The sequence below is a fragment of the Vitis vinifera genome, chromosome 14 (assembly GCF_030704535.1).
Source record: "Vitis vinifera cultivar Pinot Noir 40024 chromosome 14, ASM3070453v1".
Taxonomy (NCBI): domain Eukaryota; kingdom Viridiplantae; phylum Streptophyta; class Magnoliopsida; order Vitales; family Vitaceae; genus Vitis; species Vitis vinifera.
In genome coordinates this window covers 28,498,854-28,516,639 of record NC_081818.1, presented here as the reverse complement: position 1 = coordinate 28,516,639, position 17,786 = coordinate 28,498,854, and the positions used below count along the sequence as shown (strand labels likewise).

Below are 17,786 nucleotides of genomic sequence, written 5' to 3'. Positions count from 1 at the left end.
TTTAACCTTAAAGTACACGTTGATTTGGGTTATATGTTATATTTTAATTATTGAGTTAATTTGTTCCGAATTAATATTTTATGATTATATGAAATATAAAATTTTTGTCAAATTTTAACTCTATGAACTCACTCTTAAAGAGAATCTATGAATTTTTGTTCTTTTTAATTATTTATTTATTTTTACATATATTATTCGAAATTGATAAGATTACCCTTAGCCTTGGCGCATAGGGTGTTACATTAAGCATGAGCCTTGGCCCGCCCTATGCTTGGAATTGAATTCCCAAACCGAGCCAAGACCAGTTTGAAACCAAGCTAGAGATGGAGTAATCCCAATCCGAACCAAAGCCAAGACGGTCCAAGTTCGGCCTGTTTATATGACGTGGCCTCCTAACTTGAGATCCTTCTTGACAAGGAGGACAAATGGAGAAGCTCATACACTCTAAACGCTAAAGCATACAGGGTCCTGAGTGAGATAATGGAGTGGTTTTTAATCTAAAGGTGTGAATTGGTTCAGGAAAATGCCAAGAAAAGTTCCAACAAAGAGAAAAGATCAAATGCTTCCCTTTTTTCCCGCTGCAAGAAAAGTCGGACCCCTTTATTTTCTAATAGAACCTTGACAAGAACTCAAGCTCAACAAATTTGACTATGTCTGAACCATACGTACTTTGTCCAATTATTGCTCCTGACCGTGAGTCTAGGAAGATTCCCAAACCTGTATGTGTGGAAAGATTAATTTTCGAAAGGGTGCTCTCCTAGGAAATTAAGCCCTTAAACCTTGTCCCTTATGGCATCTAGAACCTTATTTGGTCGTATGAAAGTTGCAATGTAAAAAGGGTGACAATGACTTTGGAAAAAGAGGGCTAGCCCAGAGATCCCCTGGAAATTTCACATTCCTTATGATGCCTAACATTCATCAACATTTTTTAGCTTAGTCCACGGCATGGTCAATTTGGTTGTTGGGGGCTAGAAATCTACATCTGTGTAATTTCCTCTTAATTGCATGATAGATGAGTACAAAAACATGGGGCCCAATTGTTAACGAGAAATATCAAGGGTTAGGAGGTGAACACCCCAATTAGTCCAGCAGCCTAGCTCATTAATTCCACAGAGGCCTCTTGGTCCATTCAAACGCCATTTTTTTCCTTAACTTTTTTCTTTGGACCAGCTGTTCTAAATCAAGTCAGTCTTCCGGCTCCTGACTACCATTCCCTCGTCGCCCACTTCCATACAAGTCTTCGGTACGCATTTCACACCTTGTTGAACATGTGCCATGACTCCTAGGGTGGTAAGGTCTATCCGTAAACAATATTCTAACCCAATACATTTTTTATGGACTTGGATTTTTGGGTCGAATTATATCAATATGAATATCCATTTGATAAATAAATAGGTTTTTAATCAACTTGTATAATGCAGATTTGATGCAAATTAACTCGTACTAACTACCCTAATTATTACTTTAAACAACTTAATCTATATTTGGTTCAATTTGAATTAGTTTCTAAATAAAGACATTAATCATATTACTTACACAAGACTTAATACAACCTAATTATTAAATATAAGATCAACTTGATCATTAAATTAGTTAAATAGATTTCACGATGTGTTAACTTATTCCATAATTTAACAGTATTTCAGTTTATTTTTTTACTTTGTTGATTATTTGTATTATATTTGATTTTACCTATTTGTAGAATGCCTAGGTTTTAACCGATGACTACCATATGAATTGTTTACGACAATGATATACCTTCAAGACCGTTCTCACGCTTTCCATCACATAGAGAAAATTTCCATGTAAGAGCTGCTTTCACCGTGGAAAAAAACAGTGGCGGGCTTATAAATGAGTAGATGGCCTCGTATGGGGAAACCATGAGAAGGAAAGCGAGAAAGAAAGAGGGGTTGGGGGTTTCTTGTCGCAGGAGAGACGGCACTTGCTCTTGTGTAGCAAATTGCAAGCGGCAATCGCCGCTCTCCTGTGACAAGATACCCTTCAGCTTCTTTCCTACATTCTTCGCCCTACAAATGTTTCTTAATTCATACCAGCTAAGGTATGCAAATTTTGTTATCCTCGAACCCATCTAACTTTTCCCTATCTTGCTTTAGCTTCATGCCATTACTTTGCATAGATTATTCATGAACATCCAGGGTTAGGCTGTGCATGAAAGGTGCATCACGCATCCCACTCACTGCATAGTTGTTTCTGTCAACATATAATATTGAATTTCTGGAACTAGCTGCTTCTCTTCTCCATACATGCACCATGTTTTATATGCTTTTTGATGGCTCTTCTTCAAGTTTTAATTTGTTTAGGCCGAGCCAATGCAGTACTGTCATATGCTACGCCATCAAGGCCTAAACCAAGGTTTTGACAATCTTATTCATGGATAAAATAGGATACTGATGATGGAACATGTTGCAGGGTCGACCCTATTTTTCCCATGAGCATTATTAGCCAGTCCTTTCTTTTCCAAACCATATTTCATGTGCCTGATAAAGCAGGAGAAAACACGTATTTTTTGCTACTTTGGCCTTGTACTTAAGTCCATAAAATTTGATAATACTCACAGGTTAGTCTTATATTGTTTACATGGCTTCCTTCAGTTGAAGATTGCTTAATTTCCTTGGCTAGATACTATCAGAATCTGAATATCGCTGCCATGTGAGATGGGTTCTTGTCAATTATCATGGATCTGAATATCGTTAAGGTATTTTGGGAATCCATCTAATCATCCAAGATATTAATGTTCAAGCCACATGCTATGATACCTGTCTGATTAATATTTTTCTTGTTCTCTTGTAAGTTATCTGCTGATTTTATGAGTTTACTAATCGTTAAACCCTAAAGCATATACTTAGCCAGCAAGGATTCTTAGGAACTTTCATGCCCCAGTTTTTCCAGATTCATGGTCCAAAATCTGAGGAATTTAACTGTGTTTAATAATGCCAAAATTAACTGAGAACAAACCTATACTAATAATGGAATATATGTGAATATAATACAAAGGAACGAAGGAAGAAAATCCTATGGAACAACTACTCCAAAGACCTTTGCCCAAGCACACAAAACCCACAACAACTAAATGGAAATTGGTGCTTTATGTTGAAAAATCAGTTTATTTTCTCTTCAGCAGGCCGACTTGTTCCCTTGAACGCATCAATCTTATCTGATAATTTGATTCCTTTAGCTGATAATTTCTTCTCTTTTACCTTTCTCAGCTGCCAGGCTTGATTCTTCTATTGTCTTCTGGAGTGATAAAATCAGATCGTCCAAGCAAATTCTAGTATCTTTCATAATAGTTTTGTCGGTTAGATGCTCAGCAATATCAGCCGTGGTCATATTGGCTTCCCCCAACGACTCACTAATCTTGGGAAATAAAGGGTGTGTGGTTCCATGTTCAGATAATTCCTATCTAGCCAGGACTTTGAATGCTTCAAAGCTACAGTAGGACAGCTCTACATGCTTATCCATCCGTCATTTCCAAACCAAAGTTGGGTGAGTATCACTACATGATTAATTGTAAAGACCATGAGTCTTTCTCCCACAAGCTGACCACTGCACATCCGTGAAATTCTGAACCCCCAGATAATTTAACCTTGCTGGTATGGTACTTCTGTATTTTTTTTTTTTTTTTTTTTTTACCCTAGATTCTTCCTTTTGTCCCCTTCTTCATTCCGCTTTCCACTTTCTGGTCATGAACTCATTGAAAGTGATTTCAATCTAAAGATTGAACAAATTCACCAGTTTCTAATAGTATCTCCCCATTGAAGTCACCAAGGCGCTGAGGGAAGTAGAGCTGAACATACACACACACATACACACTAGCCAAACGCATCCTGGTACTCCATCTTCGACATCCTCTCTTCTTCTTCCCTGGTGCTGCTCACCCTCTTCCGCTTGGAATCATCCTAGTTGGATCAAATTTGAGATTTTTATTCGCCTTTTTTTTTGTATTACAATTCTTTTTTATGCGACGGCTAGTATGAAGAATATTTATTAAATTTTTTCCTTGTTGACTAGTCAAATAAGCAAGGGGGTATTCAGAATATTTGTCGTACAACATATTTGAAAAATAAATTAAATAAAATTGTAAGAAAATGGGTGTTGCTGCATCTTTGGACGTCCTCTTCTCCTAACATGAGAACTACTAGGCCAATTTGCTTCATAGGCCTATTTCCCAAGCCCAAATTTGTTTAATGGGCCCATTTCCTTACGGATATTTTCAGTCTAGCTTATTAAATAATATCTGTGGGACAGCTCTTATCCTTATTTTAAGATCAATGGTACACCAAAAATTCCTAGATTTGTGATTTGTAAATTGTATTTTTTGGAAATTTTTCAGAAAATTGAGAAATTAACAATTTATTTGTGTATTTTTTATTTTTGTTATAAGAATATGAATAAAGTTGACAAAAATTTAGAATATTTATGTCATCTATTAAAAATTTTAATTATTAATACCCTTTAAGAGTCAATTTGATAGAGTTTTTCAAAAACATTTTTAACTCAAAAAATATTTTTAAAGAAAAATAAGGTGTTTGAAAATTTTAAAAAACATTTTAAAATTTTTAAAAATTCATTTATATTGTTAAAAAAATCATTATAAATGATTTTTAGAGAAATATTTGATGATTAATTCTCTTTAAAATATTTTTAGAAAAAACCCTTTTTGTAAAAACACTTAGAGAAAATACTATTAAACACACTTTAAGAGTACATTTGACCATAATTTTAAAAAAAGTTTTTTTATTTTTTTAATACTTGAATGATATGATAAACATTAAGTGTTAAAAATATTATAAGCGGTTTCTTAAAATTATTGTCAAAAAGGTTCTAAAGACTATTATAATGTGGGGGAGAAAAAAAAGGCATATTTGAATGAGTTTTTGAGAAGTCCAAAATTCTTCTTTAAATTTAATTAGAGTTTTTAGATTTAATTTTCTAACTTTATTAAAGGCACTTACAATTTAAAATATAGTCTTACATAAAAATCAGGGTGATATTTAAAAAGATAGATTTTAAATTTTGATAAAATTTTTATTTTTATTTTTTAATTATGACTTTAACTTCCACCTTGTTTTTAATTAAAGCTAAAAATGGAAAGGTATGCAAAGCAAGATGGGACCAAAACTCCCACTGTAAATTCTCTTTGCAAAAATCAATTAAGTACTATGACACTGCTAAACTTATACTACAAACCAAAAAAGGTAGTTGGCCATTGGAAGAATGCCAATAGGGTTTAAAAAATGACTGCTGTATAAAAAAAAAAAAAAAAAATTATCCAGAAGAAGCTAATGATAAAGAAAAAAATTGGAAAAAAAAAAAAAAAAAGCTGCGAGAAAAGCACAGAAGTCAAGCTTTGCAGAAGCAACTACTGATCATTCAAATACTTCCTTAGCCGATCATTTCTCTTCCTTGATGATTTGGCTCCTCTGGCTGCTAATTTCTTCTCTCTTTTGTCTTCAATAGCTGCCAACCTTGCTTCTTTTCTTCTCTCTAGTGCTGAAATCAAACCCTCCAAGCGAATTCCAGCATCTTTCATAATGGTTTTGATGGTTAGATGCTCAGCAACATCAGCTGGGGTCATATTGACTTCCCCCAACAACTCACTAATCTTTGAGAACCTAGGATGTGAGTCCACATTCAGATAATTCTTAGCCAGAACTTTGAATGCTTCATAGCTACAGTAGGATAGCTCTATATGCTTGTCCATCCGTCCTTTCCGAATCAAAGCTTGGTCCAGTTTCTCTACATGATTAGTTGTGAACACTATGACTCTTTCTCCCCCACAAGCTGACCACAGCCCATCGATGAAATTCAGAAGCCCAGATAATGTGACTTTGCTGGTTTTGGAGCCCTTTTCTTTTCCTTCTTTCTTCCCTTTCTCATCTTCTTCCTCATCTGAATCCTCATCTGTTTCTGCTTTCTTCCTTTGACCAGTCAGATCAAGTGAACAATCAATGTCTTCAATCACAATGACAGCCTTGCTTGATATCTCCATCAACAGCATCTTCAAGTCAGTGTTGTTCTCCACCCCAGTAAGTTCTAAATCGTAAACATCATAATTCAAGAGATTAGCAATGGCAGCAATCATGGTAGATTTACCAGTCCCTGGAGGGCCATAAAGGAGATACCCGCGCTTCCAAGCTCTCCCAATTCTCCTATAATACTCTTGATTCTCACTGAATGCTATGAGATCCTCCATAATTTCCTTCTTTTTCTCGGGCTCCAGCGCCATTGTCTGGAATGTGGCTGGGTGCTCAAACCCTACCCAGTGCCAGTCGCCCTCCTGATTGGTATAAATCTTCTTCTGCCGGTTTCTATCCTTGAGGGCTTTACCCTCTTTTAGCACGTAATTCAGGTAAGGCCCAGAGATGAGATCCCAGTGACGCTTATGGAAAAGGAGAGTATAATACCTCTTATCATCACTCTGTCCTCGAACCGGGTATATTGAAATTGCCCTTCTGTTGGTGTTTTGTTTTCCAGAAATCCACCATACCTGGACTCCCTCAAACACATCTACCACCTCCTCATAATCATCAATGCCCAGAACCAGAGACCTGCCGTTCTTAACCAAACTACCTTTGAGCCTGGAGGCTTGCCTGGTGGAGTTGTAGCCAAGATAATTCTGGATGTCCTTGTACGCTTCGCTTCGCATTCCCCGCTGGCCGGTGAACTCATTGAAAGTGATTTCAATGTAAGGATTGAAGAAATTCACCAGTTTCCGATAGTATCTCCCAATGAAATCAGCAAGGCACTGAGGGAAGTAGTGCTGAAATATAGCCCACACGAACAATGCACTACCCACCATGGATCCCACCTTCCCAAACATATCTTTGCTCTCCATACTCACTATTCTCTCTTCCTCTTCTTCTACTTGTTCGTGCTACTCCCCTATATATAAGAATAGTTGGTGTTGGTGTAGAGCAGTAGAGGTAGAGAAGGACTGGTAATCCTTGTTAGAATTTGCTTCCAACTCCTAATTTGAGTTGGATTCATCCTACTTTAGAGCACGTTTCAGATTTTTATTTGGTTTTGGGCTGTTTACAATTCTTGTTATGGAATGATTTGTGTTAAGAATATTTGCAAAAACTTTACTAATTAATTAGAAAAATAAATTTGGAGGTCTTTAGAATAACCGAACTGTGAAACAAAAAGTGTTATTGGAATATTTATACAATAGTTGTTATAATGGAATACAACTTTATACGCATGACTCCAAGACTAAGGCGTAGGCCAATTTTGCTTCATGGGCCAATTTCCCAAGCCCAACTATGCTTAATGGGCCTAGTTCCTTTCACAATTTCAAATGGCCTTTGGGCCTATATTGTTAATCAACCGTATTGGTCTAACTCTTATCTTTATTATTATATTATAATATAATGATACGCAAAAAGTTCTTGACAACTCTTATCTTCATCATTATATTAATAATGATACTTAAAAATTTCCTAAATTTATGATTTGCAAATATTAGGTGTGGAATATTTTGAAAACAAATTTCCTTTAAACAAAAGAAGGGATACAATAGACAATATTTTAGAGTAGATTAGATAAAAATCTATTTTTCAAAAAAAAAAATAATCTAAAAATTCTCTTTTTTTTTTTTTTTTTTAATTTAGAATATAAAAAAATAAATAAAATATTTAATGTTTCTGTTGGGAATATTTGCACCATTTTCCTTGAAATTTTTTAATAATTAATAAAGCATAAGTCTATGTTTGGTTCTTGAAAAATTTGAAGAAAAATGCAAAAAAAAAAAAAAAAAAAAAAAAGAGTTAAAGATGATAAATTATTTTTATTTGCTATTTCAAACTCATTTTATTTATTTTAACTCATCAATATAAATATTAAATAATTTTAAAATGCATAAATTTCTAACTAATTTTAATTATATTTAATTTTTCTTTGGAATATTTTATAGAATAACCAAACATGAGAAAATCATTTTCCTAATTTTTTTTTCTTTCCTTTGTACTTTCCGGGAATCAAACATAACCTAAGTCTTGCTCACATGGATAAGAGGAGATCTTGTTTGAAGAAACTATTTGGTTATTAGGTTATGTTTCGTTTTTGGGAAAAAAAAAAATTAAAGAAACCATATTTTGTTAAAGTCCAATATAATTAAAATTTATTAAAAAAATTTAAATTATTTAATATATTAAATAAGTGACGAACAAATTGAAATGGTATATAAAAATAATTTATTAACTTTAAATATATTTATTTTTATTTTTTATTTTTTATTTCCTTCTATTTTTGCTCTATTTTCTTTCCTTTGTATTTTCCTAAATCTTAATTCTTTTTAAAACATTTTAGCCTAATAAGGGCTTATGTATTTTTTTGATTAATTTTTCTTAAAATAATACTTATAATTTAGAAATTAACTTTAAAAAACTTAAAAATATTACTTAAAAGAAACTATTTTATATTTATGACATATGATCTACCCAACCCAAATCAAAGCCTTACAGTATCTTCCTCAGCTTCCAAGCCTTATACCATGAAAGTTTGCCTCGCTCGAAAACCCATATTTGGCAATTTTTCCTTGGTGCCACTCTCCTTTCTGCCTTTTCAATGCTTACTAGGATTCTTTTATTTGTAGATTCTGGTAAAATAAAATAAAATAATTTTGCATGTCTTTAAATAACCAGCACCACAAATACCAAAAAAGCTAAGAAAAGCACTTTCAATTTTCAACCCATAGGATAGGACAAAGGTCTACAGCTTCATACACTGTCAAGGAACCATTTCTCTACATAAAGAACAACTTTCTTTTGGTAGTGAAGTCTTCTATCATATTTTTAATCTTCCCATCATCTCTTAAGATATTTCTCTGAAATAGAAGTTGGATGTTAGGACTCTTCTGGGGCTTCAAGGCATCATATAGAGTTCTAATTGCTAAGCAAAACCCTTGGGAAATACATGGACTGCCAGAAGGTAAAGCAATCTCAGTTGTTGCTGTTATCTAAGTACCATTACAGTATAGGGCATTCAATAAAATGGGACTCCCAGATTTGCTTCGCATCTGCAAAACACCTCTGTAGGAAGAGTTAAACTAACCATCTGATCAGCTTAAGACCAACACACTCATAACACAACTAGGGCATGCTAACTTGATCAAGCACAGAAGAAAGCAAGTCAAACAACAGCTTATTGTCATTTCATCTCCCGTGATGGTGTTAATTTCTGAGAAACATGTTGTGCAGAAGAAAATATTTTTCACACTGCTGTTCTTGTAAACAAAGCATGCAATCAGAGTTAAGCACTTTCATAGTGTTTCCCTTTCATCTAGTAATATTTTGCTTTCATGGTATGGTAGTACCTAAATCAGAATGTGAGAGTTGTGAATGGGTTATTGGTTACAGTCAAAATGGGGAATAGCATGACTACAACCTCAAGCATTGTACATCAAATCTATTTCTTTCAAATGAATAAGGACATTGGATCATGCATAAAGTTAACTTAGAACTTGGTTATTTCTGTTCAAATGAAATTTCACTGATGTCCTCATATTAGAACTCTGACTACTCATCTCTCTTGATGTTAATGTGCACAAAATCATAGAGTTATTTGCTCATATTTCAGTAGTGAGTCAACCTCATATTTCAACCCAGATTAGATGTTGTTTCAAGATCAAGTAACTCAAGAAAATACAAATGCTCCAAGTACAATCCTACTATAGCATCCAAATGTAATCAAACATGAGATGTTCGAGTAAACCTGTATCATTTTGCCTTTTCCCCTTTTAATTTTGCCCCAGTAAGCAGATGAAATAACAATCTTACATTCAAATGTAGCTGACAAATGATAAGTGATTAAGTTACGCATACCTAAGTGATTGCATGCCCTTGACATGTTACAAATTCTCTATCTGGCCAGCTGAGGAAACCATCATGCTGCATACAGATACCAGAAGCAGCAAATGTAAACATCATACTTCTGCTATGTGCTGATGCTGTATAAAACCATCTCATGCAGCCACCTGAAGGTCACCAATCTGATGCAAATCCATGAACCATGGTATGGAGGAATATCAGAAAACCCACAATTTTGTAACCATTCATAAAACCATTTCAACACCCACTTTCAGTGGCAAGCCGCCAGTCCTCAAAATTGATGGGCTGTTTTCTCTCTATAATACAGTGAAAAAAGAAGAAAACTATGTGCTAAGTACTCTTAACATATTCCACCTGCACTGTCAAATCCTTGATTCCAGCATCATGTAAAATATTGGACACCTGCACCTTTGTGGAAGCCTTGTCTGCTTCTGTTGATATATGAAGATGCAGTGTCCCCACCACATCTGTGTTTGTGAAGCTCCATACATGCAGGTTCTGAATGCCACAAACCCCCCTTATCTTCATGACATTTTTTAGAGCATCCTTCAGATCATGCTCATGTACCCTAGGAACCCTTTGAAGCAAAATTTCTGCAGAATTCCTGAGCAATGGGATAACTGAAGCTACAATTAAGACGGAAATAAATATTGAACAGGCAGGGTCTGCAACTTGCCACCCTTTGTACTTAATTAAGAGGGTTGATATAACAACCCCAACACTTCCCATGGTATCTGCCAGAACATGCAGGAAGATGCCTTCCATGTTGTGATCGATGTGCTTGTGATTGCGCTTCTGTGGTTCCTCTTTGTCAGACAGCAATGGTTTCAGGTGGGAACCACTATTCTCTGCACAAGAATGATTTGTGATATCCAAAGTGCAAGCATGGGTGTGAGGATCACTTCCTTCAGGATGAAAATTTCCACCAGCATGACCTTCATGAGAGTGACTCTGCAAATTTCTTGAAGAAATAGCAGGGATGCTTCTGTGTGCATAATGTTCAGCATGATGATGGTGGTCATGATTCTTCTGTCGGTGAATGTGATCATGATGGTCCTGTTGATGAATGCGGTCGCGATGGTCATGTTGGTGAACGTGGTCATGATGGTCATGTTGGTGAACGTGGTCGTGATGGCCATGTTGGTGAACGTGGTCGTGATGGTCATGTTGGTGAAAGTGGTCGTGATGGTCATGTTGGTGAATGTGGTCGTGATGGTCATGTTGGTGAACGTGGTCGTGATGGTCCTGCTGGTGAACGTGGTCGTGATGGTCATGTTGGTGAATGTGGTCATGATGGTCATGGCACTTGTGAGAGTGGCCATTCTGATTAGAATCATGGCTTTCATGATGAGTATGTGGCTTAGCATGATTAGAACACGACTTTTCATGGCAGTCCTGCGAAGTAGAGGTACATTCCTGATGGCCAACTTGAACTGTATGATCATGTCCACCACAGGCATGTGAATGATGGTGGAGATCAGAATGGGAGTGGGATTGGGAATGAGAATGGGAACATGATCCACCATGGGCGTGATGATGCTCCTCATGAAAGAAAATCAAGCCCACCACATTTACAAGAAGCCCTCCAATTGAAACAGTCAACAGACTATTAGTTGAAATCTCCTGAGGCTCCAAAATCCTCTCAAATGACTCCAGCACAATCAGTGCACCAACCAGAACCAGGAAGACTGCATTCACATATCCAGAAAGAACCTCAAATCTTCCACGACCATAATTAAACTGACTATTAGCAGGCAAGCGTGAAATGTAAGATGCATATAGTCCGATTGCAAGAGCAGCACAGTCAAACAGCATATGACATGCATCTGATATCAACCCAAGACTATTGCTCATGAACCCAGAAACAAATTCCACCACCATGTACCCCGTGTTGATCAAAAGGAAGAGTGCAATTTTACGGGACTTCCTTTCACTCAAAACATGGCGAATAGGCTTCACAATTGAATCAGTAAATGACTCTGAGGAATCCATACCTAGTTCAAGAGAGTTGGAATAAACAGGATCCAATTCCCTAACAGATATATAAAGTAATAAACCACAGAGCAGTAATCCCCAAAGGGAAAGCTCGGGAAAGTAGAACAGCTCCAAAACAAGAGTACAAAAAAAGGTGACCAAAAATTCTCTCTGAAAATCTCTAGAGCTTACTAACTTCTCATCACTGTAATTTTCAGTCAAAAGCACTCCAAATAAAACAGTATTTGCCAATGGCCAACCCAAACTTGCAATAGAAAACTCATCACCCTCTGCTTCAAACATGAGAATGCTAACAACAGCAGGAACGAAAAGAATAACTGTAGTGAAAAACAGAGAAATCAATCGCACCCGTTTTCTGCCCAATTGCCTAATAGTCCCCCAGTTCATCGAAACTCGCTCATAACATCCAAGAAACCCAGATAGAAATGGCAGCAACATTGGCAAAACTCGGACACAATTCTCTCTTGGAAACAATGAAAATCCCCATTTATCCACAATCATAGAAGATAACGGAAAACACTCAATTCGATACCAACTCATTGACAACAAAAATAATCCCACAAACAGAGCAAAGAATCCACGAACCTTAGGCAATCCGCTCCGATCCCGAACCCCAAAATTCCGATTCCTTCCCTCCGCAACGAATCGCGCAGCAACATTCCCCGACAATTCGGCCAGAATTGTCGTCGCGGTGCCACAGTACCGCAGCGCTTGAAATCGGAGGAGAAAGATCACAGCTAGAAGAACCGATTTGGAGACGAGAAGCTTATGCTGAGATTGGGTGATCTGGGTAAGAGAAAAAATGGGTTGGTGTTGTTTTTGCTGAAAAGGGTCTTTGGAAGAAGAAGAGGTGAGGAGAGAGAAAGCAAGAGTGAGAAGAAACGAGAGAAGAGAGACAAGGAAAGAGAAAGGAAAGAGAGAAAATGAAGGAGAAGAGCGCAGAAAAGGAAGGAGAGAGTAGAGGGAGCGAAGAGAGAACAACAGGAGGAGGAGGAACGAGAGAGAGGCTTTGCCGGAGGAGGGTTTGTGGGAGACAGAGGATGAGAAAGAGGAAAGACGGTGTTTGGATGGAGTTGGGGTTGGGGTCGAAGAGGCGTATGAGTATAGAGGATAGGCCCTGGAAGTGGTGGCGCCCATGGTTGTGGCGCGCGGTGGCACTGAGATCCGGTGAGGGCGGTGCTGGCGGTGGTGGTGATGGTCATGATCGGCCATGGTTTAATCTGAGAGGGTCTTGGGCGCCCAATCGAGGAGGAGACCTAGACTTTGGCTCGGCGTCGTCAAGACGAGACTTGGAACCGTGCCCTCAGGGCAGAGATATCGGACCCGGATGCGATGGGAACAACCGTTAGAAAAATTAGAAACTCTTCCTCAAATCATTCTCAAAAGTCCTCTAAGTTTTGATATAAAATTAATATCTATTTTCTTTGTCTTAAATCTTAATGCCAACCCTTACTATTTTTATTTTTATTTTTTATATAAAGTAAAAATATTATATATAGATAATAAAATATAAGCTCATTGAAATTATAAAAATATTATTTTCTAAATTACTTATTTATCTTGATCTTCGGATATTAATAATCATTTTAAATATAAAAGATTTTGACATAAAATTTTAAATTATTTTAAAAATGAAATACAATAAAATCTTTTATAAATCACTTACATATCAACTTATATTATAATTCCATAATATAATATAATATTATTGTAAATGAGATGATACTAAAACACCAACGGTTCAAGAGTCTATTTGGTAATCATTTTTAAAAATTATTTTGAAAAATAGTTTTTGAAAACTGTTTTTTAAAACTATTTTTTAATTTTTATAAAATAAAAGTCTGTTTGAAAATTTAAAATATTTTTTAACATATTTTTAATATCTTTAAATATGTTTTAAGAATAATTTTTATATTTCGTATTTTATTTTTAATTATTCTACATATTTTTATAATTATTTTTTAAAACAATCCTAAGAAAATAAGTGAACATAATAAAAAATAACTAAAAAATATGTTCTAAAAATACCCTATTTTTATTCTTGAAAACAAAAAACAAAAAATAGATTTTAGTTAACAAACATGTGTTTTAAAATAAATCGTTACTTTTACAAGAAAAAAATGATGACATTTTTATCAAAAATGGGTATTTTTTTGGTTGAAAAAGGGTAAAGGATTAATTTTCCAAAGGGGAAGATTTCATCTCTTTTAATCAGCTATCCCTTTTCAAAAACCCTAATTTTCCAAAATCAAAGGTGTTGGGATGTCATTTGTTTGTTTGGCCCTGGTCAGCCGTACCACCAGGACTACCGGGACTAGCCGGAATGGGCCGGACCAGAGTGGCCTCCCCAGGATTCGAACTCAAGTCCATGCCTTAAGGACCTTTAGTGTGCCCTCCTGGTACCATCTGGGCTACTAGCACAGATGGTACCAGGAGGGCACACTAAAGGTCCTTAAGGCATGGACTTGAGTTCGAATCCTGGGGAAGCCACTCTGGTCCGGCCCATTCCGGCTAGTCCCGGTGGTACGGCTACCCAGATGGTACCAGGAGAGCACACTAAAGGTCCTTAAGGCATGGACTTGAGTTCGAATCCTGGGGAGGCCACTCTGGTCCGGCCCATTCCGGCTAGTCCCGGTGGTACGGCTGACCAGGGCCAAACAAACAAATGACGTCCCAACAAAAACGTCGGCCTTTTTTGCTCTGGTGTCCGGGTACCTAGGCTTGAGCCTGCGCGGCGACGCCGGACAACGCAAAGTCTTATGGGGCCATTTGTTAATTTGGCCCTTGGGGTGACGTCCCCAGGATTCGAACTCAAGACCAAGCCTTAAGGTGCTTGAGTGTGCCCTCCTGGTACCATCTGAGATGTAGGGACCCCTCCTTCTGGGAAACACGTGGCACGCAGCTCACAGTGACACGTGGCACGTGTTATCATCCGGACCAGCATCATCCGGATTCCCCTTAGGATACGCATGATGCGCTTCTCCTATCCGGACTGCCTCAAGGAAGTACAAGCGGCGTTTCAGCTTCTCTTATCCGGACCACGTCAAGGAAGATCAAACGACGTTTACAAAGCACAGGCATCCGGACGGATTCCATAAATGCATCCGCTCCACAATACATCCGGATAACCAACACGGGCTATCCGGATAAGATTGTCCGGATCATTGACTAAAGTATAGCAAGTCTTACACGCTATCACGACAACCAGCCATGGCCCGCGTCCCATCACCTGCAGAGTGAAAGGACGGGTTGAGGTGACAACAAGTCACTTCCCATGGCCATTCGATATGATCACTTCCCACGATCTTTGACAGCAGCATCACCTACCATGGTTTCTGACAGCCGCCCGTAGGGTGGCGATAACCATGCTGCCACCTCATGTCATCATAACAACATAAAATATCTCCTCACCATTAATGAGAGAAACAGTGTCCCTGGCACTATATATATATACCTTCACACGAAGAGGAAGGTAAGGACCCGATACCTAGTAAAAGGCCAACTGATCTATATCTCCCTCTCTAACTATGGCTAACAAAACCATCGGAGGGTGCGTCCGGACACCCTGTTCGGACGTCTTTTGTAGGTACAACGGCTGAATCAAGAACCTTTATGAGTTGAGATCGCGTGTCTGTCCATCTGTCAACTACCTGGATCACCAAAGACGCGAGGTAACAACATTGGCGCCGTCTGTGGGAATTTTCTACTTTGATTCAATCATTGAAAAAGATGGCAACACCTTCACGAAGTCGTTCATCTGGTAAGGGAGAGGATGATAATTTTGAATGGCGCCTAGCCATCGAAAGAAGACAGTTGGCAAGCGAAAGGCAGCTGAAAGCTCTCCTCCAGGAGACAGAAAGATTGAGAGAAGAAAACGTTGTGTTACGCATCCAGGCTTCAACATCAGGGCCTCCTCGACGTCAACGTTCGATGGGCCAAGTAGCAAACTCAAGGCCTCAGCAAGAGCCGGAGTCAATATATCCTGGGACAACAGGAGCTGTCCCAGGAACACGCGACGCAAGACCTCATGAGCCACGCACGCCTATGCCTCGAGCTCCCCGTGAGGAAAGCTCAGACTCTACTCACTTTTCAGCAAAAAGACAACGTGATAAAAAATCCCAGTTGTCAAATTCGATGCGCGCGAGACTAGGCCCGCAAGAGCCTAGAAGATCAAGGCCACCAATGGCCACAACCTGGGCACCACGCCCTGACCCCATGGCCACCCCCATGGTGCAAAACGTTCACCCGCATCGTGACCCCATAGTCACCCCCGTGATGCGGAACGTTCATTCGCACCCAGCGGAACGACCAGCTGGAAGAAACCTTCCAAACGAGCCACCCATCGGCTCCATCAGCAAAAGGCTGGATGACATGCTCTCCACGCCCTTCTGCTCTCATATCATTCATTACGAGCCCCCAAGGGGATTCCTCGTACCAAAATTTTCCACATACGATGGAACCAATGATCCCTTCGATCACATCATGCACTATCGTCAACTCATGACGCTCGATATTGGCAACGATGCATTACTATGCAAGGTATTTCCCGCCAGCCTACAAGGGCAGGCCCTTTCATGGTTTCATCGCCTACCTTCCAACTCTGTTGACAATTTCAGGGACCTGTCTGAAGCTTTCGTAGGACAATACTTATGCTCCGCTCGACACAAACAGAATATCAGCACCCTCCAGAACATAAAAATGCGAGATAACGAATCCTTGAGGGAATTTGTGAAACGATTTGGTCAGGTCGTACTTCAAATAGAGGCTTGCAGCATGAACGCGGTCCTACAGATCTTCAAACGAAGCATCTGTCCAGGCACTCCATTTTTCGAATCACTGGCCAAAAAGCCTCCTATAACAATGGACGATTTGTTCAGACGTGCGAACAAATATTCAATGCTCGAAGATGACGTGCGTGCGGCCACTCAGCAAGTTTTGGTTGCCGGACGACCAGCTAGAAATAATACGGAGGGAAGTAATAAACCTCCGGATCGTCCAAAGCCGTCTGACCGAAAGCAAGAAGGGCTAAGTCGCCCGGAAATGCCGCCTCTCACACCTCTTTCTATATCATATGAGAAATTTCTCCCAATGATCCAAGGCTTGTCCGACTTCAAGTGGCCTAGACCCATTGCAACGGACCCATCTACAAGGGATCGTAGCAGGAGATGTGTCTTCCACAAAGATCATGGCCATACAACAGAGATGTGCCGATCTTTCCAGTATTTGGTCGAAAGACTCATAAAAGCTAGGCATTTGAAGCAATACCTCCGCACTGATACTGGGGGCGGGGACGTTTCCCAGCACAACAACTCTGGAGCCCCTAGGGCCCCAGTTGCCACCAAGGCCGTTATCAACTATATTAACGGAGGACCATCTGACGAGGAGTATGACTCCAGGCGGAAAAGGCAGAAATTGTTGCGGGCTGCATCAATACGCGAACGCATTAATTCCATCCGGCCGGGTCTAACTGGAGAGGGTCCTCGCCCCATAGATGGAACAATAATTTTTCCACCAGTGGATCCCACCCGGACACTACAACCACATCGCGACGCCCTCATCTTGTCCCTAGAAATTGGGGACTTCGATGTGCGGCGTATCTTAGTTGACCCAGGCAGTTCGGCCGACCTGGTACAAACATCAGTCGTTGGCCGCATGGGACATAGTCTCGCGGGCCTTGAAAACCCCGGACGAATCTTATCCGGATTCAACGGATCATCAACCACATCCTTGGGAGATATCATACTGCCGGTCCAAGCTGGCCCAGTCACTCTCAATGTACAGTTTTCAGTAGTACAGGAGCTATCACCCTTCAATGTCATTTTGGGGCGCGCATGGCTCCACTACATGAAAGCTATCCCCTCTACATACCATCAAATGGTAAGTTTTCTTACCAACGATGGTCAAATCAACCTATATGGCAGCCAATTAGTCGCTCGCCAGTGC

General features: G+C 38.9%; 2 protein-coding genes, 1 long non-coding RNA gene and 1 other non-coding gene across 4 annotated transcripts; 2 read left to right on the top strand and 2 right to left on the bottom strand.

The window, feature by feature from the left end:
• Nucleotides 1-1,884: 1,884 nt before the first annotated feature.
• Nucleotides 1,885-2,031, top strand: MIR3627 (microRNA MIR3627). Its single transcript, NR_127873.1, has one exon. It is a non-coding gene; the product is annotated as a microRNA MIR3627 (primary transcript).
• LOC132255120 (uncharacterized) lies at nucleotides 1,891-4,121 on the top strand. The gene is made up of 2 exons (XR_009467733.1): nucleotides 1,891-2,059; nucleotides 3,228-4,121. It is a non-coding gene; the product is annotated as an uncharacterized LOC132255120 (long non-coding RNA).
• Nucleotides 4,122-5,281: 1,160 nt separating this feature from the next.
• LOC100266235 (AAA-ATPase ASD, mitochondrial-like) lies at nucleotides 5,282-7,003 on the bottom strand. Its single transcript, XM_002275719.4, has one exon. It carries the CDS (start codon nucleotides 6,854-6,856, stop codon nucleotides 5,381-5,383), a length of 1,476 nt encoding a protein of 491 aa, XP_002275755.1. The 5' UTR covers nucleotides 6,857-7,003; the 3' UTR covers nucleotides 5,282-5,380.
• A 2,610-nt stretch (nucleotides 7,004-9,613) lies between these two features.
• LOC100252487 (uncharacterized) lies at nucleotides 9,614-13,241 on the bottom strand. Its single transcript, XM_010662678.3, has one exon. It carries the CDS (start codon nucleotides 13,053-13,055, stop codon nucleotides 10,179-10,181), a length of 2,877 nt encoding a protein of 958 aa, XP_010660980.1. The 5' UTR covers nucleotides 13,056-13,241; the 3' UTR covers nucleotides 9,614-10,178.
• Between the last annotated feature and the right edge of the window lie 4,545 nt (nucleotides 13,242-17,786).

Bases quoted from the DNA above. Each gene is read 5' to 3' on its own strand.
- LOC100252487 (XM_010662678.3), bottom strand. From the start codon at position 13,055: ATGGCCGATCATGACCATCACCACCACCGCCAGCACCGCCCTCACCGG.
- LOC100266235 (XM_002275719.4), bottom strand. From the start codon at position 6,856: ATGGAGAGCAAAGATATGTTTGGGAAGGTGGGATCCATGGTGGGTAGT.